The 25,191-nt window shown below is 36.7% G+C and overlaps 1 protein-coding gene across 5 annotated transcripts in view; it reads right to left on the bottom strand.

The window, feature by feature from the left end:
- The window catches only part of MKLN1 (muskelin 1), a 384,978-nt gene that overhangs the window by 25,156 nt on the left and 334,631 nt on the right, over positions 1-25,191 (bottom strand). For all 5 annotated transcript variants that reach the window (XM_004008073.5, XM_042249238.1, XM_004008072.5 and 2 more), the window contains 4 exons: positions 9,881-10,028; positions 8,791-8,905; positions 6,814-6,953; positions 701-803 (listed from right to left, as the gene is read on the bottom strand). In XM_004008073.5, the coding sequence (XP_004008122.1) occupies positions 701-803; positions 6,814-6,953; positions 8,791-8,905; positions 9,881-10,028 (506 nt within the window). The remainder of the gene's footprint in view (positions 1-700; positions 804-6,813; positions 6,954-8,790; positions 8,906-9,880; positions 10,029-25,191) is intronic.

Raw genomic sequence — 25,191 nt, 5'->3', positions numbered from 1 at the left:
GTTAGCAGGAAGAAACGTTAGTAAGACCATGAAACTCACAGCAGGTGTATTCACATAATAGGGATAAGCAGATACACCCTAAGAATATTCTTACAAACAGCTGCTTCCGTCCCACGTTATGTATCAAAAGAGAAAACCGAAAAGTAATGATCTGTTACTAATTTCTCAAGCTTAAGGGCTACTGATGAACAAAGCTTGAGGCCTATAGTAAAACTGTAGTGCTACAACATTCATATAACTAAGTATCAAGCCAGCAAAGATGTTATTCCTACCAACCTCTCTTCACTCTCTTCTTATATTAAAGGAGAGTTTTCCTTCTTCTTTTAAGGGATTTTGGAGTACCGATAGAAAAAGTTTATACTGAACGTTACATAACCCTTAAGTAAAAGAAGCATGGAACTATGGTAGAAGTAAAATTTTCTATTTCCTTCCCAATACAAACACTAATGTATAAGTTACAACTTCATACCTGGAATTCTTTTCTGAATGGATCACAGGTTTCTGACTTGAATCTTACATTATTAAATAGAAATATGTCTATTCAATTTCTATTTCATCTGCTCCATACCATTTTAAAAATATTTAGTGTTATCATATATTCCTTACTTCCCTTTAAACACTCAAGAACAAAAAGTCAACAAATGTAAGTTAGAAACTTTTTTTAAAACGTTCAATTTCTGAAGTTTATTATCACCTTTACCTCTTTAGTCTCTTCTGGGTCTGAATGATCCACAGTTATATAAAGATCATTTTGTAAATATTTCAGAGCACTAAGGGGATCCATTTGGGCCTTTTCTTCAAACCTAGAAAATGCAAACAAGAATAGTAATTGCTTTAGAGTTATGAAAAAGCATCAGAAATGTCTTTCAAATCTGGAGTGAAATACTCTGTATCTGAGGAGATATTGTGGATATACAAAAAATCTGTGTTTAAGAATCCAGAAGTAAGAATACTGCCACTTATATAAACAGTGTACATGTGGAGCCTCTGGAAACAATGGTAATGCCAGGCTGTGGTGCTAGAGACTAGATAAGAACATATCCTACCCTACTCTTAGGGACTTCCCTGGTGGCTCAGACAGTAAAGTGCCTGCCTACAACGTGGGAGACCCGGGTTCAATCCCTGGGTCGGGAAGATCTTCTGGAGAAGGAAACGGCAACCCACTCCAGTATTCTTGCCTGGAAAATCCCATGGACGGAGGAGCCTGGTAGGTTACGTTCCATGGGGTTGCAAAGAGTCAGACACAACTGAGCAACTTCACTCATTCACTACCCTCTTCTTAAAACTATAAGCTAAGATTAAGTCAACTTCTAACACAGTGGATGTATCAAATATTTTTTATAACAGAACTACAGAACAGTCAAGTGTGTTTCATAAAAACGTAAGTAGGGATAAAATAAAAATACTTTCCTAGATTTGCGTCACATACTTTCCACTGGAGGTGTTTAACAGATACTTCAGAAACCAAAATGACTATAGTTTCTTTTAATGATTAATTATTTTTTAATGAGACTACTTTCACATCTCAGTCAGTAATAACAATAACAAAAACAACTGTACTAACCATTTATCAATTGTTTGTGCTAGATACTATATCAAGCATCTTATATATATCATTTCATTTATCCTCACATAACCTCTATGACAAGTTGATGATCATTTAAAAAGCAAAAGAGATGAAGAACTGTTGCCCAGTAAATGAATTTGGCCATGCTAAAACCTAGTAAGCAGCAGAAACAGAATTAAACTCAAGTTTCTCTGATTCCAAAGCAGAAAGGAAACAATGAGCTCTCCTAAATTAAAAGTCTGCTTCAACTATATATTTAAATAATGGTAATTCCTTTTGTAACAGAATTATATATGGATTTATTTCCAAAAAATTGGTATGCTTTTCAAAGTATTATACAAAAGGAAAAAAAAGACATTAAATTTCATTTGGAAAAGGAAAATAGTAAGGAGCCTTTCATGACCATGTTCAGCTGACAGCATCAACAATTTCCTGTGTTTAGAACTAACCTCAGTGAAAGGGTACCTGCAAGGAGGGGCAAAGACAGGCAAAATATTACAGTTTTCCTGTATCAGATAATACCCTGATTGTCACCAGCCTTACAACCCTCAGATGCGAGTTTTAGTCATGTTACACTACCATCCTGTCCACAATGAATTAGTTTTGGCACCTGAACCAAAAGCAGTCATCTTGAGCTTGCTGAGCCATTTATAAAGTGGTCTGGCAAAATTCTTTCCAGGATACACTCTCCAGGGAACTTTCTCTAAGATAAGGTCTTAGAGAAACTGAATGAGAGATACACAAGAACACAAAAACACAAACCACAGAAGGCAACAGGTAGAAGACATGAAATGATAGATCCTTTCCCTTCTATCCTCTCCCTTCCTACCTAGCTACCTACCAAAGCCGTAAGGGAAGACAGAGTCAGGAAGTAGAACAAGAAAACCAGACAGAGAGAAGCAGAAAGAGAAAGGCTCAATTACAAGGAAAGTTACTTCAGTAGCTTCTAGCTAATCAGAATTGTCTCAGTATCTTAAACAATTCTTCATTAGGCCTCAATGTTCAAGTGCTAAGAAAGTACTTTAATTCTCTGGATATACTCTTTCTTTTCCAGTGAGATACTCTAAGTATGTCTTTATCCTTTGTAATCTGATAACTTAATCACCACATATCTATGGTTCTATTAAATAAATCCAGCAAAAGCATCCATTTTCCTGGAAGTTGTGTTTTTCCTAAGCTTTTTTGGTTAGCCTGCTAAAACTTATTACTGGACTTATGTCTGCCATCTAGAATTATATTTCAGCCAATAACTGTGCCCTCTACCTAAAGGAACAAGGGACTAATCCTATCAATAACGGTTTTCTTTTGCCCCTTTCTATCCCCCAATCATATATTTGGAAACTTGAATGTTACAGAAGAGTGGCACTTTATTTTCTGTATCATGTGGCACCATTAAGAACAAAGACACATTCTTGGCAGTCAACACAAATTTGTCTCCCTCCAAATTTGTATTTTAACTAAAATTTATATTTTAACTAAATAGTAACAAATTTCAAAGGCTTATTATTTGCTCAATCACACAAAACTGTCTTTCAACTTCAGTCACTTTATTTCATGAATCACACTCACAAGATTTGCTAGTCTTTCATCATATAATTACAAATTTAAATAATTTGTTACTGATTATTATTTTCCTTATTCACTTTCATGCCTCACTTTGTGCATTTACTAGCACAAGTCACTAACAATGATGCTTTGTATCTAAAACTTAAAAGATGCCATAATATTTCATAGTATTTCAGATTCCCATAAATTGTCATTTTGCCTGCCCACTGATAGATTTTTAAAGGAGAAAAACTGCCAAAGATCAAAAATAATGTAGCCTGCCAGACACCTCTGCCCATGAGATTCTCCAGACAAGAATACTGGAGTGTGTTGCCACTTCCTTCTCCAGAGGATCTTCCCGATCCAGGGATCGAACCCAGGCCTCCTGGATTGCAGGTTGATTCCTGACCATCTGAGCCACCAGAGAAGCCACAGAGGAGCACACAGACTTACATGATAACATTAACCACACTGTTATTTCTGTTATTTATAACTGCAAGTAAGTTAGAAATAATCTAAATATTCTACAAAAGGAGACTAGTTATGTAAATTACACAGAGTAGAACACTATGTAGCCATTATATTTACTAATGTAAGGAATAAGACGTTTATAATACATCACTTATTAAAAGAAATCAGATTCAAAGCAAGATGATTCCTCTTTTTTAGTTAAAGCAACAAAAATTTCTTTGTGCACCTACAGTTCATGGGATACATAACCAAAATATTACTTCTGAATGGTGGGATGAGGGATGATTCAACTGCAGTGGAGAGAGAGGACTTTTTTATCCTTTTTTAACCATGTATTACTTTTCTAATTAAAGGCCAGAGGGGAAGTATTTACAAGTAAATTCCAATTCTTTTCTTATAGTACTAAACAGCTCTTTTAAATCTCTAGTGGGCTTTTGGTCAGGAAATTTTTTTCAAAAACCAAACTCAACATTCTAACTATAGTTGTTGTATCTGATGTAGGGAAGGAAAAAAACAAAAAACCGACTATGATTTTCCCAAACCTGTCTTATCCCTTTAAAAACAAAGTTTAACATTAAGTAAAATACAAAGGAACAAAATTTTAGCAATGCAAAATAACATTAGCTGAAGGAAAGTTATGACCAACCTATCCATATTGAAAAGCAGAGACATTACTTTGCCAACAAAGGTCCGTCTAGTCAAGGCTATGGTTTTTCCAGTGGTCATGTATAGATGTGAGAGTTGGACTGTGAAGAAAGCTGAGCGCCAAAGAATTGATACTTTTGAACTGTGGTGTTGGAGAAGACTCTTTGAGAGTCCCTTGGACTGCAAAGTGATCCAACCAGTCCATTCTAAAGGAGATCAGTCCTGGGTGTTTTTTGGAAGGACTGATGCTAAAGCTGAAACTCTAATACTTCGGCCACCTCATGCAAAGAGCTGACTCTTTGGAAAAGACCCTGATGCTGGGAGGGATTGAGGGCAGGAGGAGAAGGGGATGACAAGAGGATGAGATGGCTGGATGGCATCACCAACTCGATGGATGGGAGTCTGAGTAAACTCTGGCACTTGGTGATGGACAGGGAGGCCTGGCGTGCTGCAATTCATGCAGTAGTAAAGAGTCGGACACAACTGAGTGACTGAACTGGAACTAGACTGGAAGGTACTTTAAGCTTAAATGTTGCTAATAAGACAGAATGTTGCTATCCATCCAATGTGATAGTTCAGCCCCTTTCTCCTACAGATTCTATAGGAAATACTTAATTCATAGTAATGACAAAGCAACAGAAGCACCTCATATCTCTCATCAATTTGTTTCTTAAGCACAACTTGTGAAAGCAGAGTAAGAAATAACAGGTAAACATGATATGATAAAGAAATAAAAATCTATTTTATACCTACACAGAGGTTTTAATTTTATTCTATATATTAATAAAATATAATACATAATTATATAATAAACATATAAATACACATAAGTATGCATGTCTGTGTATATACATATGTGTATGAAGTGGAAGCGGCGGTGGTGGTGAAGTGGTAAAAACTCTGGAGTCAGAATACTCAGGATCAAATCCTGCTGTCACAGCTGAATGACCTTAGATGAGTTACACAATCCACTTAAAAATGGCTCCATTTCCTCTTTTACAAAAAGAGTAACTGTAACAGTAACTTCTCCACTGACTTATTGTGCAAATAACATGCAGGCTTTAGCATACAAAAATTATTCATCAGTTCAGTTCAGTTCAGTCACTCAGTCGTGTCTGACTCTTTACGACCCCATGAATCACAGCACGAAGGCCTCCCTGTCCATCACCAACTCCCAGAGTTCACTCAGACTCCATCCATCACTCAGTCCATCGAGTCAGTGATGCCATCCAGCCATCTCATCCTCTGTCGTCCCCTTCTCCTCCTGCCCCCAATCCCTCCCAGCATCAGAGTCTTTTCCAATGAGTCAACTCTTTGCATGAGGTGGCCAAAGTATTAGAGTTTCAGCTTCAGCATCATTTCCTCCAAAGAAATCCCAGGGCTGATCTCCTTTAGAATGGACTGGTTGGATCTCCTTGCAGTCCAAGGGACTCTCAAAGAGTCTTCGCTAACACCACAGTTCAAAAGTATCAATTCTTTGGCGCTCAGCTTTCTTCACAGTCCAACTCTCACATCCATACATGACCACAGGAAAAACCATAGCCTTGACTAGACAGACCTTTGTTGGCAAAGTAATGTCTCTGCTTTTCAATATGCTATCTAGGTTGGTCATAACTTTCCTTCCAAGGAGTAAGCGTCTTTTAATTTCATGGCTGCAATCACCATCTGCAGTGATTTTGGAGCCCCCAAAAAATGAAGTCTGACACTGTTTCCCCATCTATTTCCCATGAAGTGATGGGACCAGATGCCATGATCTTCATTTTCTGAATGTTGAGCTTTAAGCCAAGTTTTTCACTCTCCTCTTTCACTTTCATCAAGAGGCTTTTAGTTCCTCTTCACTTTCTGCCATAAAGGTGGTGTCATCTGCATATCTGAGGTTATTGATATTTCTCCCGGCAATCTATGGTACCTATTATCATCATTAAAAGCTGTCTCTCCCCCCAAACTGTAAATTTTAATTACAATCTAACACTATTAGCAACCAAGGGAACAGATGTATTTTTCTACATTTTTCAGTAGCTTATCATTTGCTAAGGCTAAAAAACAAACAAGACTGAGGAGATATATATGAAAATGTTTGATTACATGATTTTGAAATTATATTGCAAAAGTAATGATGCAAAACTATAATATTTTAAATTGTATTCTGAAACATCAAAGTATAAAGAGAGTATTTAGTCAACTATATCATCATATTTACTGTTAAGAGAATCAACAATAGGTCAGTCAAATGCCAATAATTCTAGAAATGATATTATTTGTAGTGGGTTAGGCCTTGAGTTACTTGAAGGTAAGTTCATCATGTTCATAGAAACTTTTTCCATTATTTTGACAGCTGCAATATATCCTTGCTTATCTTTAATAACTTTTAGCATTAAGATCTATCTTCACTTTGTACCTTTCTTTAAAAAAGAAAGAAAAAAATAAGGAGAGTAACAGGGCATTTACAAAAGTCACGATCTTCACAATATTTACACTGTCGTGTCACTAAATTTCCAAAGATAAAGTCACATCTCCAAAGCTTAGGTAATATCAACAATAGCTGATTATGCTAAATGAAAGTTTTTAGTGAATTATTTTTATACCTGTGTTTTCTTATGAGGTACTTGCAATGCCGCAGTAAGTAATCTTTTGAAGGCCTACACAATTTCAGTGACCAGAAGTCATCTAATCTCATCTTTGGGGAGCATGATTTTCCTGGATTCCCACCAAATAAATAATGAACCTATAATAAATAAAGCAAATCAGATATTTTAAAAATGCATGCATACTCAGTAAAGTCGTAGTAAAATTTCTTCATTTTGGTAGTAGTGTATAACATGTAACTTGTTTAGCTTTACTCATACAAAAAAACTAAAACATTCCTGCATGTCTACCAAAGGCTTCCTCTGATTTTTCTCAAGTTTTCATTTTACTTTAAAGTACTGTAATTACTTCCTTAAATGACATTTCATGTTAAAATAAGCTGTATTACCACAGTTACACTGAAAATGAAAGACAGAAAAATAGAGCAATGGTAGTAAGAAGCTATTCTAAGATACAGTTTGCTTAGGCAACAAATAATGGGGATTATCAAGTTAATCAAGTGTTGATCATAATAAAAAATCATCTTTTAAAAAAACTGACACACAAGTTGAATTACTGAAGGTCAAAAATAGCTAGAAGTTTAAAAATTTTTAGCATCTTAACTTTTGTTGACTATGTTTCAATATGAATATAACTGAATATTAGCCCTAATGTTGAATATTAAATGAGATGTATGATTTGTGAAATAACTTTTAAAATATTATTCTATCATATAATTAATACTGTTAGATAGTTAGAATAGGAAACAGGAGTCCAATATAGCAGTGGCTAAAAGACAAAGAAACGAAAAAGCCCACAAAAACAGAACAAAGGAAGTTCTAAGGACTGGAGTGAGAACCTCAGGTGAAGCAAACAGCCCTCCTGGCTAGCCCAATTTACACAGGGCAGGCTCAGGGGGAGGAGAAAAGTCATATAAAAAGAGGAGTCAAAATTGAGCCCAACGCTTCTTTTGGGGTGGCCCACCATCACTCCTAGAGGATGCATTTTCCCTTGCTTGCCAAATAAAACTGAGCTGTAACTGAGCTGTAGCACTAGTCCACTGCTTAAACTGAGCTGTAACCAAGCTGTAACACTGGTCTGCCACTTCAATTTTTGCTGTGGCAAGACAGAATGAGGAAATTACACGCTCCCCTGACAATACCACACAAGAAATGTGAAAGGAATGCAATAATGGCATAATAACACTATTAAAGGTTTAGTAATATTCTGTATTCAAAGTGGTAAAGCATTTTTTGATATTTTGAAACATTTATAATCAGCAGTGTTATACAACAGAGATATTATTTCTATCCTATAGATGGGAATTCATTTAACCTTCACTTTGGGAGACTCTCAGAGAAAGGGGTTTTAGTTATTTGAATGGTATCATTTACCTAAAGATCTCAAATGATTGAGAATTTAACAGAGAGAATACGGTTCTGTCAGGAATTTACTATATAATCTGAGCCCAATCATTAAACTATATGTAAAGTTTAAGGGAGAAATACCTAAAGAAACCACACTAAACACTTAGTGACACGAAAACTTCAGAATTCAGAACTATTTTCACAAGGCTGATGGAATAGATATGTCAATCATAGGGAAAATAAAGATTTCTTACACAATGGGAAAATCTAAAATCAGGAAGTTATATATATCTTTTCATATCATGGAAAAAGGTATACAAGTGCTGAAAACTGTGTATCTTCTACTTGAATATTCATATTATAGAAACAATAGGCCATGCTATATATCAGATCTATGCAGCTAAGAAGCAATAGCCACATTTTCATAAGAAATGTGTCAGGAACTATGGATTATGCAAAAATGTTTATTCTTTTAAGGAATTTCAGGGAGAAGTGATATCTGTGCTACATATTCTAGTAAATGTTGGTTATTTTTATTCAGATCTACTGAAAATAATCAGAAACAGTTATTTTGAGATTCTTTCTGATTGTACATCATAGAAAGTTTACCGGTCAATGTAGTTAGGATACCTTGTGTAATTCATCATATACAAGCTGATGGGCAAATCTTGGACATGGTTCTTCCTCCTGAAGACTTTTACTTGGATTATCCTTTGCAGCTTGATCATTCTTATAGACACAAGACCTGCAAGACATTGCTTTTAAGGCATTCTATCCTAGAAAATTAGCAGTACACATAAGGTTAATATAATTGTAGCAAGCAAATTAATGCAATGTCTAATTACCAACAAAAGATTATAAATTTGTTCACATCAAATCTTAAAGTTCTGGTCACTCTCATATAAAATAATCCGAATTTGTTAGAACTGAGTTCTGAAGTTCTTTAATGTCCATCAAAATCTCATTTAAGAACAACCTACTTTGTGTTATGAAATAGGATCAGCATATATGAAGGCTTAAACCAAAGGTTGAAAGAGATGATATCATATTTATCTATTATAAAATAAAAACTCACAACAGATTGCTTTCATTCTTACTATAAATAAATGTCCTATTTAGAAGATAACAAATCCCTTAGTTGCCGAGCATCACCTTCCATTACTGAATGGAAGTTCTCAGAAGTTCCTCTGTTCTGGAGAATATTCACTTAGGTAGTACTACAGAACATTAGAGCTGGGTCCTCTAGGTCAGTGTTTTTCAAAGAAAAACGTATAGCAGTTCTGTGAGGTGCTCTGTGACAAAAGGGTCCTAGGTTTGAATATGCTAAATAATAATACACCCCTTCTCTCAATCTTGCTCTAGTCAAACTGCTTCACTTCATAAAAACTAAAAAAGGCCTGGGAACATTAAAAATACATTGTTCTCAAGTTTACTCATCTACATGGTAGCAAAAGCTAGACTAAAATATAATTCTCCTGATGCTCAACCAGGAGATATCTACTAACTGAAAAATTCAGAGGTAAAATCCATTGCTGGACATCATTGTAAACATGGGCACCAATACTGACTCTTCCAATCCCTAATACTGATATTAAAATACATGACATCGCAAACTAGGTAAGCCTTCTACCTCCCTCTTCTTCTGAATAAACCAACAACCTCAACCTCAACCTCAAAGAAATGTTACACAGGGATTTCAACACAGACAAGAGCTACTTACCAACTATTTCTTACAATATCATAAATCCAGAATGAATTTCTGACATTCTCTTCCCTCTTTTCCTTGTCTTTGCTGAGTCCAGATAAGACATGTATTTCATTCAGCTCTGGATCAATAGTTGCTCTCTGTGTGAATCCTGTCATTGGAACTATAAATTGAAAGAGAAAATAAGAGGACAGTGTTAATATTAGGTAACAGGTTAGTACTACTTCAGCACTTATCTTCTAACATATGATATAACTTTTATATTAAACAACAATCAAGTGTTTATTGCCCTCTCCTCACTCTAAAACATAAGCTCTATAAGGGCAAAGGTTGTTTGGATCACTGTTTTGTTCCCAGTACCTAAAACAACTGCCAGGCATGTAACAGTTACTCAACTATTTGCTGAAATAAATGAATGATAACTATCAGGATGGAGTCAGAAGGAGAAAAGAGGTAGAACAAGTGTGCAATATAATTATTTTTATTGAGGGAAGGGGCAATGCTTTATTTAACTGATTTATTCTCTTGACTGGTTCTAATTTAATAGCAGAGACAAAATATTTCAATCTTGACTAAGAAAAACAAAAATTTGACACACAGGTTTGTTTAATAAAGTCAAAGTCATCTAAAATACCTGTTCAAGACATATAATGAAATGACAAAGTTTCCAAGAAAAATACATATTTGGGGGTAAAATATGCCATTTTGTTTTCCAGAGTGGTTTGGACTCCCTCAGTCAGTCAGTTCAGTCGCTCAGTCGTGTCCAACTCTTTGCGACCCCATGAATCGCAGCACGGCAGGCCTCCCTGTCCATCACCAACTCCCGGACTTCACTCAGACTCGTGTTCATCAGGTCAGTGATGCCATCCAGCCATCTCATCCTCTGTCGTCCCCTTCTTCTCCTGCCCCTAATCCCTCCCAGCATCAGAGTCTTTTCAAATGAGTCAACGCTTCACATGAGGTGGCTAAAGTATTGGAGTTTCAGCTTTAGCATCATTCCTTCCAAAGAAATCCCAGGGCTGATCTGTTTCAGAATGGACTGGTTGGATCTCCTTGCAGTCCAAGGGACTCTCAAGAGTCTTCTCCAACACCACAGTTCAAAAGCATCAATTCTTTGGCGCTCAGCCTTCTTCACAGTCCAACTCTCACATCCATACATGACTACTGGAAAAACCATAGCCTTGACTAGACGGACCTTAGTCGGCAAAGTAATGTCTCTGCTTTTGACTGTGCCATCTAGGTTGGTCATAACTTTTCTTCCAAGGAGTAAGCGTCTTTTAATTTCATGGCTGCAATCACCATCTGCAGTGATTTTGGAGCTGAAAAGAATAAAGTCTGACACTGTTTCTACTGTTTCTCCATCTATTTCCCATGGAGTGATGGGATTGGATGCCATGATCTTCGTTTAGAGTCAATTTTATGAGAAAATATTTTCCTGAGAAACCCATTAAATGAGTGATGGTCATTTTGCATTACCCAGTAATTTGCAAAACACTGATATGGCAAATGCAAATCTTCTCACTATGGTTACTTGGAAACATTCAGTTCAGTTCAGTAGCTCAGTCGTGTCTGACTCTTTGCGACCCCATGAACTGCAGCACGCCAGGCCTCCCTGTCCATCACCAACTCCCGGACTTCACTCAGACTCACGTCCATCGAGTCAGTGATTCCATCCAGCCATCTCATCCTCGGTCGTCCCCTTCTTCTCCTGTCCCCAATCCCTCCCAGCATCAGAGTCTTTTCCAGTGAGTCAACTCTTCGCATAAGGTGGCCAAAGTACTGGAGTTTCAGCTTTAGCATCATTCCTTCCAAAGAAATCCCAGGGCTGATCTCCTTTAGAATGGACTGGTTGGATCTCCTTGCAGTCCAAGGGACTCTCAAAGAGTCTTCTCCAACACCACAGTTCAAAAGCATCAATTCTTCAGCACTCAGCTTTCTTCACAGTCCAACTCTCACATCCATACATGACCATTGGAAAAACCATAGCCTTGACTAGATGGACCTTTGTTGGCAAAGTAATGTCTCTGCTTTTCAATATGCTAACTAGGTTGGTCATAACTTTCCTTCCAAGGAGTAAGCATCTTTTAATTTCATGGCTGCAGTCACCATCTGCAGTGATTTGGGAGCCCCCCCAAAACACCTATTTCCCATGAAGTGATGGGACTGGATGCCATGATCTTCGTTTTCTGAATGTTGAGCTTTAGGCCAACTTTTTCACTCTCCTCTTTCACTTTCATCAAAAGGCTTTTTAGTTTTCTTCACTTTCTGCCATAAGAGTGGTGTCATCTGCATATCTGAGGTTATTGATATTTCTCCTGGCAATCTTGATTCCAGCTTGTGCTTCTTGCAGCCCAGCATTTCTCATGATGTACTCTGCATATAAGTTACATAAGCAGGGTGACAATATACAGCCTTGACGTACTCCTTTTCCTATTTGGAACCAGTCTGTTTTTCCATGTCCAGTTCTAACTGTTGCTTCCTGACCTGCATACAAGTTTCTCAAGAGGCACGTCAGGTGATCTGGTATTCCCATCTCTTTCAGAATTTTCCACTTTATTGTGATCTGCACAGTAGCAGAAATATAATTTTGTGATTGACAACATACTTGCCACAGATCTAAAAACAATGTCATTGTTACAGTATTAAATTTCTTTTATACATGAACAAGTATCATACGCTGGAAAAGCTACACAAACATCAGCTTGAAGTAAAACATCTCAATCAATCCATAATAATACAGAAGCAGATGCTAACCACACCGATACTCATTCGTCTTTATCTACTTTAGTAGGGTCAAATAATGCAATATTGACTTTTTCCTAGTTTAATTCATCTATCTTTTATATTCATATTCAATAAATTTGTTAGGAATATTTTAGAGACTATCCAAATGTACCCCACAGTAAATATAGTAAAAACTGTATGCACACACACATATGTAACACATGCATCCATAGAAAAATACATTTATCTTAATGCACACATACACCAACCTAACCTTAATAATAACCTCAACTCTCATTCTACACCGTTTTTAGCGGTCATGTAAAGCCTGGTATTTTCTAATTAAACCCTGGTAAACTTTCAAAAGTACCTTGGTTCTGATCTGTTCCTCAGATAATCTTGGAAGATAAAACAGCAAAGAAATGAAATCATTTTCATTAATGGTAGAAGCAGAGGACATAACTGCCTAAATTTTTTGCCCTTAAATTTCTTCATTCCATTTAGAATTCTATAGCATAGGTTGACAAACTATGGCTCCATCTGATTTGCTTAGATTCAAATCAGGCCTCAGTCAATCATTCACACTGTGTCTGTGGCCGATTTCACCCCACAATAGCAAGGTTGAGTAGCTACAATGGCAATAATTACAGCTGGTTCTTCACAGCAAACATCTGCTAATCTCTATTCTATAATCTTTTAAAATGCAAATATCAGAGATATATGACTTATAAATGAATGCAGCAAACTGCTTACCTTAAATAAGGACCGACTGAGGAAATGGAAATTTCTGGGTGGAATGGAAATCAGTAGAGTGGGAAAGAGATTTTGAATTATATTAAAACAGGGCTGGAGTCACTAAGAGGACAATAAAGGAGTCCTGGGCTACACAAGGCAAGGAAGAATGCAGAGGGATGTAAGACCAAGTTTTACATGCTTCCTCGTCCATACTGTCACATTTTTACCTAGAAGCAGCTTTGTAACACATGAAAAAAATGACAAGTGTTCCTTCTTAAAAACAAAAGCAGTGGGCTGGTTTACAATACTTAGGGAGGCAAGACTTCCATGTTTACCAAATGTGTATTATAAGAATTTTAAAAATTACTTTGATTATAAAGCATATTAGAAAACATATACTTCCCATTTCTTTGCTCTTTCACATACAATATGCCTTTTACTCTACGTAACACTGATTTTTGCATCAGACTTATATATTTAAATCTTTTATTGGCTTTTTAAACAACTTTACTGAATATTAACCAAATACCATGTGATTCACCTATTTACATAGCTGGGTTTTTTTTTTTTTAATATCCACTGTAAAAATATCATCATAATCTAATTTTAGAATATTTTCATCACTCTAAAAACAAACCCTGTACCCATCAGGAGTCATTTCCCACCCCCTTTTGCCCACTGGGTCACAGCATCATTTGACATGTCTACCAACAATGAGTGCGCAGCAGAGACAGGCACAGTGAGAGGATCCTGAGACACAGAGATCAATCAGGAGGCTGTTAAGAATGCAATAGAGTGCAATAGAGTGGAATGAACAAAAGCAGGAAGGAAGTATCAATAAACAAGCATTTATTTCCATCAGCACAGAAATATAAAACTCTCTGAACTGGCTTAAGAGAGACTTGGAATGGAAACTTGTGAAAAATAAAACAGTAAAAATGTTTCACTGAAATTTTTGGAGGTTTTCAAATATTTTACTCTAAAATATTCAAATGCAAAATCTCTCAAGGACAGAATTTCTTCTAATTCTTAAGTTTACAGATCTTTACAAATATAATTTTTATTGCATACTGGTGACAAGAAAAATGTTCACATATAAAATATTTACATACATGTGAATAGAAAAAAATATGAAAGTACATAAAAATAATAGTTACTGGAGAGGGGGAAGTTAGGACATTTTAACTTTCTAACTGTATAATATGAAAACATCCAATATATATTGCTTTTATAGTTATAAGAAAAGAAGAACAATCTAAATCAAAAAAAAAAATCTGGGTATACATACTGGGAACTTTTAGTAATAAGTGAAAAATTCACACATCCTCTCAAATTTCTCAAGGACAAAATTTTACATTAATATTTGAAATGCTGCTATTTATATGGAAAGATAATTCAGGTTTCAAAAGACAATTTTAGTGGCACTTAAAAAACCCTATGTTTTAAAATCATTTAGTTATAAACTAAAACTAGAGATTAAAGTATTTTTTCTCTAAAAACTAAAAATGAAAACTTATATCTAAAGGGTTCCTAAAATTAAGGGTTAATTCAAACTTACACTGAATGCATCTATGTTAATGGCCTTTCACTTAAATTTTACAAATTGTACTTAAGTTTAATTCCTATTTCCATTCCACTCTACAGACACTAACAATTCAAAGAACATTTCAGTAAGAAACCAATAAAAATAAAGCTTTTCCTCTAATTTGAAGAGATACACCCACCCCAGTATTCATAGAAACAATATTTTCAATAACCAAGACATGGAAGAGATCTAAATGTCCACTAACAGGTAAAAGGATAAAGAAGATGTATGTGTATGTGTGTAGAAATATATATAAACACGACTCCGCCACAAAAAGAATGAAATAATGCCATTTGTAGCAACATGGATTTTGCCTTTTCATACTGTTCATAGACAGATGGGCACAATAAAGGACAGAAACGGCAAGGACCTAACAGAAGCAGAAGAGTTTAAGAAGAGGTGGCAAGAATACGCAGAAGAACTATACTAAAAAAGATCTTAATGACCCAGATAATCACGATGGTGTCATCACTCACCTAGAGCCAGACATCCTGGAATGGGAAGTCAAGCAGGCCTTAAGAAGCATCACTATGAACAAAGCTAGTGGAGGTGATGGAATTCCAGCTGAGCTATTTCTAACTCTAAAAGATGATGCTGCTAAACTGCCACACTCAATATGCCAGCAAATTTAGAACACACAGCAGTGGCCACAGGACTGGAAAAGGTCAGTCTTCATTCCAATCCCAAAGAAAGGCAATGCCAAAGAATGCTCAAACTATCAGACAACTCCAATCATTTCACATGCTAGTAAGGTTATGCTCAAAATCCTTCAAGCTAGGCTTCAGCAGAACATGAACCAAGAACTTCCAGATGTACAGGCTGGATTTAGAAAAAGCAGAGGAACCAGAGATCTAGTTGTCAACATCAGGTGGATCATAAAGAATGCAAGAGAGCTCCAGAAAAACATCTACTTCTGCCTCATTGACTACACTAAACCCCTTGACTATGTGGATCATATCAAAGAGTGGAAAAGAGTGGAAAATCCTTAAAGAGATAGGAATACTCAGTTCAGTTCAGCCGCTTAGTTCTGTCCAACTCTTTGCGACCCCATGGACTGCAGGACACCAGGCCTCCCTTCCATCACCAACACCCAGGGTTTACTTAAACTCATGTCCATTAAGTCAGTGATGACATTCAACCATCTCATCCTCTGTCCTCCCCTTCTCCTGCCTTCAATCTTTCCCAGCATCAGGGTCTTTTCAAATGAGTCAGCTCTTTGCCTCAGGTAGCCAAAGTATTGGAGTTTCAGCTTCAACATCAGTCCTTCCAGTGTATATTCAGGACTGATTTCCTTTCCTTTCCTTGGTCCTCCTTGCAGTCCAAGGGACTCTCAAGAGTCTTCTCCAACACCACAGTTCAAAAGCATCAATTCTTTGGCACTCAGCTTTCTTTATAGTCCAACTCTCAAATCCATACATGACTACTGGAAAAACCATAGCTTTGACTAGACGGACCTTTGTCAGCAAAGTAATGTCTCTGCTTTTAAATACGCTGTCTAGGTTGGTCATAACTTTTCTTCCAAGGAGTAAGTGTCTTTTAATTTCATGACTGCAGTCACCATCCGCAGTGATTTTGGAGCCTGTCAAAAATAAAGTCTGTCACTGTTTCCACTGTTAGAAATACTAGACCACCTTATTTGTCTCCTGAGAATACTGTATGCAGGACAAGGAACAACAGTTAGAACTGGACACAGAACAACAGACTGATTCAAAATTGAGAAAGGAAGTACGTCAAAGCTGTATACTGTCACCCTGCTTATTTAACTCATACGCAGAGTACATCATGCAAAAGACTGGGCTGGATGAATCACGAGCTGGAATTAAGACTGCCAGAAGAAGTATCAACAACCTCAGATATGCAGATGATACTACCCTACTGGCAGAAAGCAAAGAGGAACTAAAGAACTTCTAAATGAAGGTGAAAAAGGAGAGTGAAAAAGCTGACTTAAACATTCAAAAAACTAAGATCATGACCATCCAGTCTCAACACTTTGTGGCAAACAGATGGGGGAAAAGTGTTAATTAACAGTGACAGATTTCATTTTCTTGGGCTCCAAAGTCACTGCGGACAGTGACTGCAGCAACAAAATTCAAAGATGCTTGGTCCTTGGAAGAAAAGCTATGACAAACCTAGACAGTAATATTAAAAAGCAGAGACATCACTTTATCAACAAAAATCCATATAGTCAAAGTTATGGTTTTTCTAGTAGTCATGTACAGATATGAGAGTTGGACCATAAAGAAGGCTGAGCACCAAAGAATTGATGCTTTTGAACTTTAATGCTGGAGAAGACTCTGAAGAGTCTCTTGGACTACAAGGAGATCAAACTAGTCAATCCTAAAGGAAATTAACCCTGAATATTCATTTGAAGGATTGATGTTGAAGTTGAGGTGCCAATACTCTGGGCTCCCTGATGCGAAGAGCTGACTCATTGGATAAGACCCTGATGCCAGGAAAGACTGAGGGCAGGAGAAGAGGGAGACAGAGGTTGAGATGGTTGGATGGCATCACCGACTCAGTAGACATGAGTTTGAGCAAACTCTGGGAGATAGTGAAGGACAAGGAAGCCTGGCATGCTGCAGTTCACGGGGTCGCAAAGAGCTGGACAAGACTTAGTGACTGAACAATGACAACAGCAACACGGATGCACCTAGCAATTGTTATACTAAGTGAAGTCTTTAGAAAAAGACAAATACCATCACTTATATGTGGAATCTAAAATATGACACAAATGAACATATTCAGAGAACAGGACCAGACTCACAGACAGAAAACAAACTTATGGTTACCAAAGGAGAAAGGGTAGGAAGGGATAAACTAGGAGTTTGGGATTTGCAGATACAAATCACTACATCCAAAATAAACAACAAGGTCCTACTTATGGCACAGGGAACTATATTCAGTATCCTGAATAATCTATAATGGAAAAGGATATGATGGAATCATTTTGCTGTACCAGAAACTAACACAGCATTGTAATTCAATTAAAAAAAAATAAAGTTTTTCATATCTACCTTCAAAAGAAGTCTGAATTTGTTATCTCCTTTGTAAACAGAAGGGAAAAAAACTTACTTTTCATTTTAAGCAAAGATTTTATGAATTCTTACTAAAGAAAATTACATGTTAAATGTTACATATATACAGAAACCAAAAATTATGGTCTAGCCCTAGTAGGCATTTTAGAGTTGAATTTTTACTACCAACAGCTGCTGCTTATTAAATCAAAAGGTTGGGGCTTTTGGTTTTAGATAGCAAGCTAAACCTTAACCACATTTTTCTTCCTTCCCAGCATCCCACTTGAAATGGCAGAATTCTAGCCAAAAGAAAAACAAAAAAACAGGACTGGAAATGTCAAGAAAGTACCAACAGATAAGAAATTCTGAGGTATCTTGAGAAACAGCAGTTGGGATTATACTGACAAAGAAATCACAGCCAAGGAAGAGAGCCCAACCCACTAGCAATATAAGATGGTAAATTTCTGAGTAAATTATCAAATACAAAAAGCAGGAGTGGACCCTGAGAAAGACTCCTGTGGGGAGCTTATAATAAGGACAAAGGGGCCTGAGCAAGAATGAGAGCAGAGCTTTAGTGACTCCAAATCTTCACCACAGACGCTAGGTGAAGATAGGAAACAAGGCAGCTGTGCTTTGATAACCATGTGCATGTCCCAGCCTGCCTTCCTATCCTCAGTTTATGCATCCTGTAAGAAAGCCTGCATGCATATAAGCTTGCATCCTGTAAGAAAGGCTGCAAAACTGTCAGTCAGAGTCTGGTTAAAGTGAGATGTCTACTGAAAAAAAAAGAGACATACAATGCACAGGAAACCACTGTCAACTACCTTCTTTAACTAATATAGTCCTTTATTAAAGAATTTTGATGTTTAGATAAGAATCACATGAAAAGAAAGAATATATAAGAAAAAAATATAAGAAAAAATATAAGAAAGAAAAATATAAGAAATATAAGAAAAAAAAATCAGCAATGTAAAGAGAGGGACCTAGATGAACAAACAGAACAACAAGAAAAGATAAATCACAGAAAGGAACAGAACTCTGAAGAAAAAACACAAACTCATTATCCTTGTAGAAAGTAAAGAAAATATTACATGTATAACACAAAAATAAACTTCCACAAAAAAGAGGCAGAGATTATGAAAAGACTTTAAAAAGTAAAACTATAACAGAAAATCAAATAGAATGAAAACAAAATGTGTATAGTAAAAACAAAGTCAGTCGTTTCAAGATATAACTGACAAATTATTAGTATAGCATAAAGATATAGAAATTATGATTAAGATATAGAAAAATGTTAAGGGACACAGAGGATAAACCCGTGGAAGTACAAAATTTCTCTGAAAAGTACACCAGAAGGAGAAATGAAATAATGTAGAAAAAAGAAATAAAACTTTCCTGAACAAAAGAAGTAAGTGGGTGTTCTGTTTGAAAGAGCCTGGGGTACTAAGCACACACATATACACACATCTCCCAGTGAAATTTCAAAAATTCAGGGATTAAAAGAAAATTCTAAAAGCTTCCAGAGAGAAAAAGCAGGTTATTATATACAGAGGAATAAGTATCAAACTAACATTAGACCTTTTATCAGTAATAAAGAATGCTAGAATATAACTAAGCAATTAACAAAATTTTTCTTGGAAATAAAGATATGGAACTAAAAATTCTATTTCCTATTAAACTAGCAATCCCAATAGTGAGGGCAAAACAAAGGAATTTTTGGACCAGCAAATATACTTAAGTTTATACTGATGACTGCATCTGAAAAAATTCTTTGAGGAGCTAGTCCAACTAAACAAAAATGAATCCAACAAAAAGAACGACATGGGTTAGAAGAAACAGTGGCAGTGATTCAGTGATAGTGAAGTCACTCAGTCGTGGCCAATTCTTTGCGACCCTGTGGACTGTGTCCATGGGATTCTCCAGGCAAGAATACTGGAGTGGGTTGCCATTTCCTTCTCCAGGGGATCTTCCCGACCCAGGATCGAACCCAGGTCTCCCACACTGTAGGCAGATGTTTTACCATCTGAGCCACCAGGGAAGTCTATATATGTGATATATGACACAGGAAAAGAAAAGGAAGCTTGAAAGGAAATGAAGGCCCATTTGGTCTTAAGCACTGTGTATAAGACATTTTGGAATGAAAAAGTTTTAATAATGTAGAACATTTTTTCCTCTGTAAGTCCAATCACAACACTTGAATTTATATAGTGCCCCTTCCCCCTCTGTCATATTTGGATGCTTAGAATTTTGATCCTAATGTTTTCCTTCAGTCAATAATAAATTTCCTCAAGATAATTTGATTACCACCTCTCACCTCTAGATTTCTCATGTCTCGCTTTCAAATGGGTTTCAATATGGGTCTTCATTTGGTAAACTTTAAGGCAAAAACATCTGATAATATTTTATCATCATATGAAAGTTAGGAGGATATAAATTGCTTGGTTCGTAGACATTTTCCTTGAGTATTTTCAAAGTTTACTATTTTCTTCCATTCACTTTGCTGTTGAAATGATACCTAGCTATCTTGTTCCCTACAGACCACCAACTCTTTCTCTGAAATCTTTAAGAATTTGCTTTACATCTTTAACATTCCTAATTTTACTTTAATAAATATGTCTTAAGTACGTGTTCTCCCTTATTTTTCCCATTTAGCATACTATAAACCCTTTCACCAATCTGAAGCCTTTTATCTTTGAATTCTAGGAAACTTATCTCTTCAATTATCTTTATTTCTTCAATTATTTCATCTTCTTAAAATTTCATTTTTGTCTTCTCCTGGAATTGCTGTTAAGATGTTGGTACTTGCACAGTTCTTCTCTTTATCTTTTCCTTTCCCATATATATGAGTGTCTCATTTCAAATTATTTTCCCATTTAGGTTATTACTATTTACTGAGAATTCTCTGTGCTAATTAGTAGGTCTGTTGGTTATCTATTTTGAATATAAAGTAGTGCACACCTGTCAATCCCAAACTTCTAATCTATCCCTCCCCCATGACACTGGCCCTCTGATAACCAAAAATTGGTTCTCTAAGTCTGTGAGTCTGTTTCTGTTTCATAAATAAGTGCAATTTGTATCATTTTTTTAAGATTCTGCATATGTATGACATCATATATCTTTCTCTGATTTACTTTATTCAGTATGATAATCTCTGGGTCCATCCATGTTGCTGTAAATGGCATTACTTCATTCTTTTTAATGGTGGAGTAATATTTCATTGGATATATATGTACCAATCTTCTTTATCCATTCATGTGCTGATGGACCTTTAGGTTGCTTCCATGTCTTGGCTATTATAAACAGTGCTGCAATGAACACTGGGTGCTGCTCTTTCTATTTTCCATCTCTTCATCTTTATTTCTTTCCTATTTCTTCCTGGAAGAGTAGTCGTTCTAATCTTTCAACTAATTAATTCATTCATATCCATTCTATTCATAATATTTGTTGTATTCTTCATCTCAAATATTTTTTCATACCTAATATTTCCATTTGGTTCTATTTTTATGATCTTATTTCATTTTACAAATATGTGTTTCCTCATATCTTTATACTGATCACAGTTGTTTTAAATTCATGGTTCATCTATTATAATAATCCTGCTTTAGATCATGTATGCTGTTACCTTACTAATTTCTTTAGGGACAGCTGAAATCCTCAAATGTTTAGCTTTATTGGTCTGTGAGATAATGTTTCTCGGGTATCAGCAATTCTATCAAGATATGTACTAGGGGTCACCAGAGGCCAGGCCTTAACTACCATCAGCACCAATGAGTTTAAAAAAACTGGAGGGAAAGAGTCATCGGATAGATACTGAAGCATAGAAACTGAGAATCGATACATCACATACATCCACACCTCTATGCAAGTATTTCCTAGGTTGAAACCCTTTGGAGGAAGTAGAAGGTAGTCTCCCTGAACTTGAAGGTACACAGAGGAAGAAATGAATTACTGAGAGCCGATGGTCAGTCCACATCTGTTTTTATCAGTACTTCACTGCACTAGGGTTTCTGCATTGCCATAATGTTGTTCTCTGGATTCTGGAACTAGTGGTATGGGCTACTACTGCCAGCTTCCATAGTGAAGGAACAAGAATTAACTCAAGGTATTTTAGTGGAGAGGCTGCCTGTGTCTCAGAGTTCATGGAGGCCAGCTGCCTCTCATTTTATTTTTTCAAGAATGATTTTGGGGAAAGGAAACAGCAGCTTAGGTTAGTTAGCTATGTTGGCAGAAATACTTTTCATTTCATAGCATTCTATACTATTTGAATTATTTTATTAATTATGCATAGCACATCATTTCTGTAATAATTTTATAAAAATAAAAACTAGCCTAACAAAATTGGCATTATCAAAAACTAAAAAGACCTAAAGGTCAAAACTAAGAAAGAAGTTTTCTGTCCAACATGTCATTATGATTAATTCTGTATTAATTCTCTTCCCAAGAAGAAAACAAGCCTGTCTTGAAAAGATTTAATAGTTTTTAACGGTAAGAGAAACCCAAGTAAGGTAGGTGTTCCGAGAGGGCATCAGAGGGCAAACACACTAAAATCATAATCACAGAAAACTAGTCAATCTGATCACATGGACCACAGCCTTGTCTAACTCAATGAAACTAAGCCATGCCGTGTGGGGCCACCCAAGACGGGAGGGTCATGGTGGAGAGGTCTGACAGAATGTGGTCCACTGGAGAAGGGAATGGCAAACCACTTCAGTATTCTTGCCTTGAGAACCCCATGAACAGTATGAAAAGGCAAAATGATAGGATACTGAAAGAGGAACTCCCCAGGTCGGTAGGTGCCCAATATGCTACAGGAGTTCAGTGGAGAAATAACTCCAGAAAGAATGAATGGATGGAGCCAAAGCAAAAACAATACCCAGTTGTGGATGTGACTGGTGATAGAAGCAAGGTCTGATGCTGTAAAGAGCAATATTGCATAGGAACCTGGAATGTCAGGTCCATGAATCAAGGCAAATTGGAAGTGGTCAAAGAGAAGATGGCCAAGAGTGAACGTCAACAGTCGAGGAATCAGTGAACTAAAATGGACTGGAATGGGTGAATTTAACTCAGATGACCATTATATCTGCTACTGTGGGTAGTAATCCCTTAGAAGAAATGGGTAGCCATCATGGTCAACAAGAGTCCAAAATGCAACACTTGGATGCAGTCTCAAATGATGCAATCTCAAAAACGACAGAATGATCTCTGTTCATTTCCAAGGGAAACCATTCAATATCACAGGAATCCAAGCATATGCCCCAACCAGTGATGCTGAAGAAGCTGAAGTTGAACGGTTCTATGAAGACCTACAAGACCTTTTAGAAATAACACCCAAAAAAGATGTCCTTTTATTATAGGGGACTGGAATGCAAAAGTTGGAAGTCAAGAAACACCTGGGGTAACAGGCAAATTTCGCCTTGGAATATGGAATGAAGCAGGGCAAAGACTAATAGAGTTTTGCCAAGAAAATGCACTGGTCATAGCAAACACCCTCTTCCAACAACACAAGAGAAGACTCTACACATGGACATCACCAGATGGTCAACACCGAAATCAGACTGATTATATTCCTGGCAGCCAAAGATGGAGAAGCTCTATACAGTCAACAAAAACAAGACCAGGAGCTGACCGTGGCTTAGCTCATGAACTCTTTATTGCCAAATTCAGACTTAAATTGCAGAAAGTAGGGAAAACCACTAGACCATTCAGGTATGACCTAAATCAAATCCCTTATGATTATACAGTGGAAGTGAGAAATAGGGACTAGATCTGATAGATAGAGTGCCTGAAGAACTATGAATGGAGGTTCGTGACACTGTACAGGAGACAGGGATCAAGACCATCCTCATGGAAAAGAAATGCAAAAAAGCAAACTAGCTATCTGGGGAGGCCTTACAAATAGCTGTGAAAAGAAGAGAAGTGAAAAGCAAAGGAGAAAAGGAAAGATATAAGCACCTGAATGCAGAGTTCTAAAGAAAAGCAAGGAGAGATAAAGCCTTCCTCAGCAATCAATGCAAAGAAATAGAGGAAAACAGAATGAGAAAGATTAGAGATCTCTTCAAGAAAATTAGAGACACCAAGGTAACATTTCATGCAAAGATGGGCTCGATAAAGGACAGAAATGGTCTGGACCTAACAGAAGCAGAAGATATTAAGAAGAGGTGGCAAGAATACACAAAAGAATTGTACAAAAAAGATCTTCACGACCAAGATAATCATGATGGTGTGGTCACTCACCTAGAGGCAGACATCCTGGAATCCAGACATCCTTGACTTCCATCCTGGAAGTCAAGTGGGCCTTAGAAAGCATCACTACAAACAAAGCTAGTGGAGGTGATGGAATTTCAGTTGAGCTCTTTCAAATCCTGAAAGATGATGCTGTGAAAGTGCTGCACTCAATATGCCAGCAAATTTGGAAAACTCAGCAGTGGCCACAGGACTCGAAAAGGTCAGTTTTCATTCCAATCCCAAAGAAACGCAATGCCAAAGAATGCTCAAACTACTGCACAACTGCACGCATCTCACATGCTAGTAAAGTAATGCTCAAAATTCTCCAAGCCAGGCTTCAGCAATACGTGAACTGTGAACTTCCTGATGTTCAAGCTGGTTTTAGAAAAGGCAGAGGAACTAGAGGTCAAATTGCCAACATCCACTGGATCATGGAAAAAGAGTTCCAGAAACACATCTATTTCTGCTTTATTGACTATGCCAAAGCCTTTGACTGTGTGGATCACAATAAATTGTGGAAAATTCTGAAAGAGATGGGAATACCAGACCACCTGACCTGCCTCTTGAGAAAACTATATGCAGGTTAGGAAGCAACAGTTAGAACTGGACATGGAACAACAGACTGGTTCCAAATAGGAAAAGGAGTATGTCAAGGCTGTATATTGTCACCCTGCTTATTTAACTTCTATGCAGAGTACATCATGAGAAACGCTGGTCTGGAAGAAACACAAGCTGGAATCAAGATTGCTGGGAGAAATATCAATAACCTCAGCTATGCAGATGACAGCACCCTTATGGCAGAAAGTGAAGAAGAACTAAAAAATCTCTTGATGAAAGAGAAGAGTGAAAAAGTTGGCTTAAAGCTCAACATTCAGAAAACTACGATCATGGCATCTGGTCCCATCATTTCATGGGAAATAGATGGGGAAACAGTGGAAACAGTGTCAGACTTTGTTTGGGCTGCAAAATCACTGCAGATGGTGACTGCAGCCATGAAATTAAAAGACGCTTACTCCTTGGAAGGAAAGTTATGATCAACCTGT

This window comes from Ovis aries, chromosome 4 (assembly GCF_016772045.2).
Source record: "Ovis aries strain OAR_USU_Benz2616 breed Rambouillet chromosome 4, ARS-UI_Ramb_v3.0, whole genome shotgun sequence".
NCBI lineage: Eukaryota > Metazoa > Chordata > Mammalia > Artiodactyla > Bovidae > Ovis > Ovis aries.
The sequence above is the reverse complement of the archived record's forward strand: the minus strand, read 5'-3'. Positions and strand labels throughout refer to the sequence as shown.